Consider the following 11,026-nt stretch of genomic DNA (forward strand, 5'->3'; position numbering starts at 1 on the left):
CATATTCATACACACTGTTCATACTGCTCACAGGCTGATATCTAGTGTATTCATACCCCTCACTGTTTATTCATCATTCAATTCATTCTATATTTTATTCTGTCTATTGTGTACATTACTTTTCACTTTACTGCTTGTTGCACCTGGTTAGAAGCTAAACTGTATTTCGTTGTCTCAGTACCTGTAATATGTGCAATAACAATAAAGTTGAATCTAATCTTGAGCAGGAACAAATGTATTTACTTAGTACATATCTGACATTAACGATTAAACACGTGTGCATTCTTTATAAATGCAAACCGAGTCAAGCCGACTCCGGAGGTGGCGGTATGCACCTTCAAGTTGTTTGCAATCCGCCAAAAAACGGAGAGAAGAAGAAGACGAAGCCGACTCCGAGCTGTCCGACTTCAGGCGAGCTTTTTGAGACCTCCCCCGGCTGCGATCGGCTATTCTCGTCTACTTTCGAGGCGAGCCGCAACGCGTCTCAAACAAGCCTACTGATCGAAATTGCGCAGGTCTGCGCAGGTCTCGCTTGTACGGTGGCTGAGAAGCCACCGTACGCTTGTCTCAAACAAGCCTATTATCTTTTTCAAAGCCACACCCCCACGTCATATGTTTGAAAAGCCCAGAATGTCCTATGTGGAGTACAATTGGACCCAGATGGCACACTTAAAAAATTACAAAAGAATACAACACTACTGGTTTCTGCAATGCTACCTTTAATTGCCAAACCCAAGAGCAGTTATTTATCCATTTTATATAAAAGCATAGTGACTTAGTAGTGGATATTACGATTTTTTTTAAACAAACCCTTAAAACCTCTCTATGCTGATGGTGGATTTTACATGCAAACAGTTTAGCTTCAGAATGTCTTTCTTGAGCACACACTGGGAGAGGGAGGCTTGCTGTCATACAAGCAGCAGGGGGAATTTTCTTTCAAATTAAGGCTTAAACAAAGTGCAGGAATATGGGCAATAAATGTAGGAATAAGTGTCACACTGGAGTATTGTTACTAGTTGAATAGTGCTGTGAAATTCAAAATAAAAGTTGTCATTCTTTAGCACGTGAAATACATCATACCACTATATTTTCAACTTAAAATGAAGATTGAGAGTTTAAAAACATTTCTGGATGTATGAAGTGAACAAACATAACATTTCATAAAGTTCTTCATAAGTGCTGGCTCTGAACTTTGCTGGGGTCAAAGTACATTTTAAAATAACTAAAATAACCATCTCATCTAAATTGTAGCACCTTCTGAATCCATGCATTGGTAATTGAAAGATATTTGTGTGTAAATATATTGTACACAAAACTTATCTTGCAGAACTTGCTACTTTACACCAAGTACTGTATCTTTTGATATATCTCACTCAATGAATAATTTTAGCTATAGCTGAATACGCAGCAAAACATCCTTTGAAAATATATATTCTGTTCAATATACTGTAAATAAAATGAAACTTAAAAACTCAAAGAGATCTTTCTTTCTACAGATGTTTGCACCACCATATGCAAAGTATCCACCTTGCAAAAAACCAAACTTCCAGCTCTGCGGCAGCCACAAACTAGAACATCTCAACATTCAATATTGATGCTGGTAAGCAGCTCCTCCAAGGCTTCCAGTTTCTGATTGGCCTCCTCGATTGCGCTGTAAGTCTGCACATTGCTGGTGATGTGGAAACGGATTTCGTCCACAACGGGGATGGAGTCGGTCTCTTGTCGCTCCTCCAACGACGCAGCATCCTCTTTGATGAGCTCTGCAAACTCGTCCTGCTCCACCAGCTGGGAAAGGTCATAGGTAAGACAGGTATGAATGCATTATGAGGGGGGGGGGGGACTGAGCCTGGCTGACCAGAACATCCAGAACATCCACTTTAGCTTGCAGGTATCAATTGTTTGTGAATGGTCAAAACGCCCATGTCCCTTGTATATCTATAAACATCCTTATGCCAAAGGTCACCGTAGAGCAGTGGTTCTCAAAGTGGGGGGCGCGCCCCCCCAGGGGGGCGCAGAGGCATGACAGGGGGGGCGCGAGAGACCAGGAGAAAAAATGGTTATTTAAAAAAAAAATGTAAATGTTTTTTTTTTTTTAAATCATATTTTGAAAAAGTATTGATTTGAAAATAATATGATACAGTACAGTACTATTACGTCTGGGTGTCTGTGTTTCATTAAAGCTCGGCTCTGTGTGTGTGTGGAACGAGCCATTTTGTGTGTGTGCGCGAGCGAGAGAGAGAGCGCACCGGTACCGGAGATCGTTGATGTTAGCTTCTGGTGCTAGCGAGCTACGCTAACGGATATAAGGAGTTTTTTCAACAACAAAGTGGAGGAGAGTCCACTCCTGTCAGACTGAGAGACTCAGTGAGCTAAAGGACTCTCTCAGTGTTATCTCAGTGGGTCTCAAACGTTTTGGTCACCATTAATATAAATAAATTAAAAACAATTATGAAATACTATATGACATTAAAAAATGTATAACGTTTAAAAGGGGAGTGATTTGTAAAATATCCATAAAGAAATAGTAAATCTGTTTACAGTTCTGTGTTGAGAGATGTATCCATACTGTAGATCTCTTCATTTTGCTCTCAAAGTGCACCAGATTGATGCTTTTAACTTCAATATTTAAAAATAAATCTTCCCGGGGGAGCTTGCCCCCGGACCCCCCTATGTGAGGTCCACACACCACCTATAAAAATAGCACTTTACCCCTGCTTACACCTATATGCCGTGAGCTGATATCGAGCCTTCATTGTAACAGTTGCGGGTACACTGTGTATTTGCGTGGGGAGTGTTGCAGTAGAACATTCCACTGTAGTGCCCGGTACATTAATGGGAAACCCTAAATGTTTGAGCAACCTGTATGAAACGTCAAGCTACCCCACAGTACCCCCAAAATAAATCTTTGGCGCCGCCACTGAGCCTGACTATTTGTGTTGGGGGGGGGCCCGACTTTTTTTTTTCTCCAAAGGGGGGGCCTGACAGAAAAAGTTTGAGAACCACTGCCGTAGAGAGACACTCCTCTGAAACCATATAACATTACTTGTTGCTGTCCTTCAGAAGCTAGTTAACTTTATGGGAGCAATTCAAAGATATACTTCAGCATAATTGGAAATTCTCCCAATTGGTATTTGCTAAGAGTTGGATGAGAAGGTCGACAGAACTCTCATGTCTGTTTGCTTAGTATAAGGCAAAAGCTAGAACAAGGTTAGCTTAGTATAAAGACTGGAAACAATTGGAAACAACTAGCATGCGCGGTCCAAAGGTGAGAAAAAGCTGCTTACTAGCCCCTCTAAAGCTCACTAATGTAGATATTTAATCTTGTTTGTTTAAACTGTACCCAAAATGTAAAAATAACCAAATTTGGTTTTATGGTTAGTTAGGTGCCAAACTATTCTTTGCCAGGAGCGGTTACTTTTGTCCCCGCCTTCAGTCTTCAGTCTTCATGCTAAACTAATCTAAACACCTGCTGGCTCCAGTTTCATATTCAACATAAAGACATGTAGTGTTGTTTGCCCTTGAGCCACCCGCTGTGACATCACAGACACTGTTGTTATCGAGCCAAAATAAAGCCCTTTCCAGTCTCAACATGGGGAAATAGACACCTACCCGCTCAATGATTTTGGCCATGAACTCGGTGCACTGATCTTCAAGCCGAGAGAGACGGAAGAGCTTTGCCATCTTCCACATGTACAGAACGTTGTCCTCACAAATAGTCTTAGCAAGAGTCTTCCCACAAAGACGCTTCAGCCCCGGCAGCAGGTACATGTCGGCCACGCACAGCACATCAAAAACATCCTCTGTAATTAACTGGACATAAAAGATAATCAGTCAATTTTTAAACATTAACCGTGGAAACAACTGTAAACATAACATTTAACCACCTGTTAGCATTCAGTTGCCTAGTTATACATCCAGCAGACATGGAGCTGCATTAGCATTCAGAGTCTTGTCATACTGTTTAGTGGGTATTCATGTGATCCATTGTTAATATAAAAATGGTTAGATGTTTAAAGTTTTAAAGTGTAAAATAAAGTACGGATTGAATATGAAATACAGCAAAAAGAGCTCTTAAAATAGTTAGTATTGCTATCAAATAATGTAGCGATAATTAAACAATATATAGTTAAACTATAATTTATGACACACCTATATGCACACACACTTTGTTTTCTTTAAAGCCTTATACCTAACAGTAGGTAGTTTGTTAGCCATGAACTGGAGGTGATGCCTTTGTTTGCTTGTCTGTTGTTATGACTCCTTGTCTGGTGCACTCACAAGCAATTTTTCTCACTGAATTATAAGTTTGCATCCTTGATAATGAATTCCACAAAATGATATCAGACTTAAATTGTGCACTAACCTCTGTGTTATCAGTGTAGATGTAATACATGACGTGGATGAATATTTCATGGGAAATATTGTGTAAAGTAATCACTGGAGTGCTGGGCTGGGACTGCAGCTGCCCTCCCTCACTGAAGTGGTCCTCCAGCAAGGCTTTAAAATAATCACTACGTCCGCAGAAAAACGCCTGGAGACACACACAATAAAAACTTTAATATTCATTTGAATGACAAGCGTTTTGTAAAATACCTCAGGAATGTTGTGTGAGCTTTGTTGTTGTACCTTATGACATAGAAAGTCAAAACCATCGACTCTGAAGCAGATGTCAGGATAGGTAGGGAAGCGGTCGACTCCGTTAAAGGGAAGTTCACCAAATCCAACCTGGGCAAGAGATTCAACAGGATAAAGACAAGTCAAAATAGTCTTATTAAACTCACATTATGTAATTTCCTGCCTCTAAGTAGGGGTCTCTCAATCAAAACAATAACAAAAGACGGCACGAGGTAGCATTGGATCATGGGAATTTTGTTATGCCCCAAATATTTGGAACAAGCTACCAGAAACATGCAGGTCCGCTGCAACTCTTACTTCTTTAAAACCAGGCTGAAGACTTTTATTTTTTCCCGCAGCTATTCCTACCTTACACTGCACTGTAACTGTTATTCTTGTATTTGATCAATTAGCTTGTTTTATGTTTATTTTATTCTCTTTGCTTTTTAAATGCCTTTTTTGTAACATGTTTGTTTCCGCTGCACTATTTCTTAATGCTCTTAATGTATTTCATTTTTGTAAAGCACTTGGAATTGCCATGTGTTGAAAGGTGCTATATCAGTAAACGTGCTCTTGCCCTTTGTTCATTATCTGATTATTATTATTATGCTCACTGCTTGTAGCACTTCGGGATTTGAAGTCAAATATGAAGTGCTTTATAAATTAAACCCATTATTATTATTATTATTATTATTACCTGACGCTGTTTGGGGGACACAGGGTGCTAACTTAGCTCTATTCTCTGATAACTTCATATCCAGAGGTCCGATTACTCCGATCCTTTATCCCATTAAAATATGATTTTAAGTAAGTATCCTTACTCTTAGATCAGTGGGAAGTGCACAGTCAGCTAACTGAGCCATCTCCTCTTGAAGTTGAGAGATGTGAGGCTCCAGGCTGAGAACCTTAACACAGATTCCTGGCTTGTTGAACACTGCAGTGAGGAAAGACAAAAAGACAGGTCAGACGTCACATAACTAAAGAGTGAAAAAGTCAAACCTTTGGTAGGAACCTGAACCAAGAGAGCTTTCTTACCAAATTCATACAACTGTTTGCATTTATTCTCCATTTCCTCGATAAAGTCTTCCATTTTACACTGTTTAGCTAGTCGTGTGCAGTCCTCCACGAGGCTTATATCGATATCCATTCGTCCTGTAACATAAGGAAAGAGGATGAACGAAAAGATTTTGACTCCCTAACTTTTCAATTGTTCTGCTTGACATGACTACACATAAAGTAGACCAGTATAAGCATGGCAGTTTGTATGTAAACATGACTGTATTCACATTTCTAATGATATTGGACTTTAAAGTGCTTATTTTTCCTTCTCTATGAAGGACTGTGTTCCTTTTCCCTCATCACTTACATTAAAATCATTATTGGAAGAATTACAGTAGGACATTTTTTCCATGTTCATATAGGCCCCTGAATATTGTCATAATGCAGACATAACATAATACAGTATAATTGAAAGGTACCTTGAATTTAATCTTATTTCTTATGAGGTTCAAATTACATGTTACAATAATAATCTATTAAAAACTAAATGTATGGAAAATATAGTTTTTTGTATTCATCATGAAGGTAAAGTATTATTTCTCTCTCTCTAATATTTCAGAATTATACTTGTAACTAACAGACGGACTAAAGTTTCTTGCTAAGTCTTAATACTGTGACCAATGAAAATGTTTTCTCTCAGTAATTGTGATGTTATGTTAAATGTTCGTTGTTTGTGTTTCATGTATTGTGTCTGGATATGTGTCTATGTTGGTGTTGGACATGGAGCTGCTGTGATACAAGTCAAATTTCAGACTTGATCTGACCAATAAAGTATTATCGTATCGCATCGTATAATATAATGTAGAAGGAAAAATATTGTCAGCTCACCAGTGTAGGAATACTGCAGGATGGCTCCAAAGGCAGCAGGGTTCACCTGAAATCAAACCATACAGATGTAGATACACAAGATATGCCTGCAGTTTGTATATTAGCAGCAAACATCTAATTGAATCAGACAGAATACATCATTCTACCTACCAACGGGTGTTTGAGTGTGATCAGGTTCTTCCCTTTCCATTTGGTCTCAAACATATCAGTGAAGTACTCTGAGCGTGCACTGAGAACACATCGGTGGGCTGTAAATATTTGTCCATGAACCAGGAACTTGACATCGCTCTGTAAACCCTGCTCCAGTAACCTGGAAAGCAAAAGCACAAATATTTATCAATCAATCAATGTTTATTTATATAGCCCAATATCACACATTTAACATTTGTCTTAGTGGACTTTACAGTTTGTACAGAATATGACACCCTCTGTCCTTGGACCCTCACATCGGGCAAGAACAAACTTCTAAAGAAACTCAAAAGTTAATGGGGAAAAATGGAAGAAACCTCCGGGAGAGCAACAGAGGAGGGATCACTCTCCCAGGACGGACAGACGTGCAATAGATGTCTTGTGTAAATTGAAAAGATAATACATTTACGACACAGGTAGTCCAAATGCTTGAAAATGCATGTGTCTATAAATTAGTAGATGAATCCAGGTGGATGTCAACAATCCTGTGGGAGCCATAGATTCAAGACAAAATTTAAAGGTACTTTGCTTTTGCAGTTCATTCTTCTTGTTTCTTTTAACTCGAGAATATATTTATTTTAAATGAATGGCAAACTTACATGTGCAGGAAGTAGTTATAATCATCCCGCTGCATGGCGCGCACAGTGATGCACTTATAGTCTTTGAGCAGGCGTCGAACAGAGTCATTCAGACAGCAGTACAAACACCTCTCGCCATCAAACGTGTTGGCCTCACACCTAGCACCTGAACGCAAAGCAAAAAATAATATAACTGATTAGACTACAGAACATTTATTTCAGTGTGATTTATAATGCTGACATCACACTATATCGTTTTTATGCTTTTATTGTGTTTGCATTACATAATCACACGTACCACTAGCCAACAGGTACTGGACGAGCTCATCATGGCCACAGAGACAAGCATAATACCTGGAGAGCAAAGTGTTCACATTTTAAGTTGGAGGTTTAATGATCGTGTGTTATCTAGAGAATTATACTACCTCCTTAAATTGTACTTACAAAGGGCTGCTGTCCCAGTTATCTCTCACATTGAGGTCCACATCTCTTTGTTCAACAAGGTATCTGAAAGAGAGAATAAATAAGTGTTAACAGTGACGAACCAGAATCTGACTACAATGTATGTAATGTCAAACATTTTGAGAGAAAATCAAAAGGGCGCATCACACTGGAGCAAAATGCAAGGTGGAAAATGGGTGAGAGGCACTGTTCACATGGCTGCATACATTTAAAAACATAAGGTTTATTTGGTATAAAGCTGCATTTTCTGATGACCACTTTGATTTTCATTTTTTATTCTATGCTGGTTTGTCGCCTTGTTGCAACAAGTTTGGAAATCTCGATAGTTAAGCTAGGTATTGTACTGATAATTAGCAGGTAATTGCAGTCAGTTTGTCTGTAAAAAAACAAACAAAGACGCCACCAAATAAGGAGGGGCTGTTTAAATTATCTGTGGCTCTGATTCGATAGAATATCAAAGATCTTGCTGTTAACAGGTATATAAAGGTGTTGTTACATGGTGCAGCTTTTAAATATGGCCAATTAGGAGCTTATTAGCAGCAGGCAGAGAGATGTACAGTGATCTCAGATAGTTTGTTTTTGGGACTTCAGTCTCAACATTTTGTTGGTATTTAGTTCATTGTATCTGTACAAAAAAAATTGAAAGAAGAGTTTTTTTCTGTTGGAAATAGAGTTTGAAAAAGAGAAGTAGCCACTAGTAGTTTAAGTTAAAATATGGTTATGCATTAAATTGCTTTTAAATCAGCATTATTTGTATTTGTATGTTAAATGATTTAAGGTGTGGTGCTGGACAGCATTAATTCATGTCTGGTAAATAGGCCATCCAACACTGACAGATAGTATCTTAACTACGCTGTATCAACAAACTATACTAGTGGTTTACAAACATCAACGACAGCTAAAGTTACCAGCTGGGTCATAAAGAGCTAAAGTTAGCAACCCTTCCGTGTTTCCCTCAATGTCTACCTTGCAATAACGCAGTTAGCTTAGAGTTTACCTGCAAAACGTGCAGTGCAGGCCAAATACATAAGACATGTTTTGTAAGACAGAAATTAGGAAAACAAAATACGAATGCAGTCATAACACTCAACCAAAGACATCCAAGCCAAAAACGTCAGCTGAGCCGTTGTTTACCTGACTCTAAAAATGTCGCCCTTTTTGCAACTACTAAACAGATCGGAAACATCCATGATCGCCGCGGTGTTTTCGGTCCTCTGTGATGCATTGAAACGGCCTGTCTGCAGGACAGGTCAGCGATGATGTTGTGTAGCTTCAGGGTTTGCTCGATGTTTGCTTACTGTCAGCTCTGTTGCAATGTTGTTGACAGTCTGCAGGGTTCCTCCTCCATGTTGTGGTGGAAGTGGTCCGGTAGTCACGTGTCTAATGCGTGTTCACTTCACTTGCTGTGCAAAGAAAACGGTAAATTAAGAACCCACACGACAGCAAGCGTTTTTTATTCTCTATGTTTTTCCTTCAAAAGTCATGTAACGCTGTATTATTATGTTTACATTACATGAGTTTAAAACGTATACATGTAATTTAACAACATCAACTTCAATGTATTTTTATATTTATAACCGCAGATATATAACTTGAATAGCCTAAAGTGTCAGGTCGTTTTTAACGGCTACAGAACGCTGGATATTGGAACTTACGTCGGTCACTTGAATGCAGCACACATCTGTTTACTACGATAAACACTGAACCAAAATAAATGTACGGTTGCTCTTTAATTAAACATTTATTTTTTGAAGTTTTTAGAAATCATCATTATAAACTCATAATGTCACTGACCAATAGACCAGACAAACCAATCAATCATCCATTCCATCTCATTTTTATTATTAACAGAATAACACAATACATATTCAGTATACCGGGGATATGATATACAATTAGAACAAATAAAAGAGTCAGGGGTATTTCACTCTGCTGTAAAATATTATAAAACATACATATATTATCTGTCTAGGTAATCCCAGAGCCATATAATAGAAGAGTTACGACATCTCCGTTCACTCCAATGGACCACTTTTTTACAGCAATGGCGGATCGTGGAGCCTCTCAATCGTTCCCCGGAAGTTAGCGCCAAGGCTAGCAGAGCTGTAGAGTTGCAGCATAATAGACCGTTCGTGACGGACTTTTAAAGGTAAGAAGAAGTTTAAAGATGTATATTGCGGATATTATCAGTACATCTGATTCAAATTAACATGTGTATTAAAGGATGTCAGTGGATTATCCCTAAATTAGTAGATTTAGGGAACGTTTACAGATAACAGATTAAGCTAGGATACTGAAGCAAGTTAGCAACAGACGTTGAACAGCCTTTTAATTGTAAATTCCGTTCTCTTAATGTCATTTCGTCCAACGTTGTTGAATTAGAGAAGAGGGGCTTCTAACGGGATTGTATGCGGGGGTGGAGGGAGTTAAATATTAGATAAATATAACTTTGGTGCGTGTAAGAGTGAGTGTTTTTAGCAGTTTTTAACATTGTGTCCTTGTGATTATGTTGATTATTACCTGTCTGTATAATGTTGCAGCTCAGCTGATTTTGGATTGATGGCAAAGGGAGAGGGACTTAAGTGAGAGTGAAAATACAAGGTAAGTTTAATACTACTGTTTTATATAAGTAAGCATACTAAACATGTATTCTATCACTGTATTATATAAGTAATCTTGTTAGTAACCTACTGTATGGCAGGTGGAGGGGCAGTGATGTTACAGGTGGAGGAGCAAAACTACAAGACTGCAAACTCACAAGACAGAGAAATCAAAGTTTGTTCTCCAGAGAAGAGGTTGATTTCATATTTTCTAAAGATGTGGAAATGGCAACAAAAAAAAAACTTGAGAGCTGTAACCAAGACAACTGTAACAACATGAGTAGAGAGCCACCAAGGTTTTCGCTCTCTTACTCCATTTTGCCAACCCAAACTTCCAGGTACATGACGGGACACCTTGCTTGTTTATGTTGTTTGCGCTCCTCTGGCTGGGTGCTGGCAGGTGGAGGGCAGTGATGTTGGCAGGTGGAGGGGCAGTGATGTTACGGGTGGAGGGGCAGTGATGTTAGCTGGGTGCTGGCAGGTGGAAGAGCAATGTTTAGTCCAAATATTTCCATTGCAACGGCTAATGGAAATGATTGCAGCTGTGGATCTGTTTGGGGGTTGCTGGATGTGGTAGCTTGGCTGCTGTTGTTCCTTTTCACCTTTTTGGATTGGCTCTTGCTTCCAAAATGGCCATCTTTTAATTTTATTTTGTTTCTGTCATTTCTGATTTGTTTGGCCTCAATTCTCAGCCTC

The 11,026-nt window shown here is 38.9% G+C and overlaps 1 protein-coding gene across 1 annotated transcript; it reads right to left on the bottom strand.

The window, feature by feature from the left end:
* Positions 1-699: 699 nt before the first annotated feature.
* Positions 700-9,100, bottom strand: abtb1 (ankyrin repeat and BTB (POZ) domain containing 1). The gene is made up of 12 exons (XM_034207559.1): positions 8,865-9,100; positions 7,713-7,775; positions 7,567-7,622; positions 7,290-7,434; positions 6,652-6,811; positions 6,502-6,547; positions 5,650-5,766; positions 5,436-5,548; positions 4,627-4,725; positions 4,364-4,531; positions 3,610-3,810; positions 700-1,785 (listed from the first exon to the last, which is right to left on the bottom strand). The coding sequence occupies exons 1-12, from the start codon at positions 8,918-8,920 to the stop codon at positions 1,579-1,581; spliced, it is 1,431 nt and encodes a 476-aa protein (XP_034063450.1). The 5' UTR covers positions 8,921-9,100; the 3' UTR covers positions 700-1,578.
* Between the last annotated feature and the right edge of the window lie 1,926 nt (positions 9,101-11,026).

This window comes from Gymnodraco acuticeps, unplaced genomic scaffold (genome assembly GCF_902827175.1).
Source record: "Gymnodraco acuticeps unplaced genomic scaffold, fGymAcu1.1, whole genome shotgun sequence".
Taxonomy (NCBI): Eukaryota; Metazoa; Chordata; class Actinopteri; order Perciformes; family Bathydraconidae; genus Gymnodraco; species Gymnodraco acuticeps.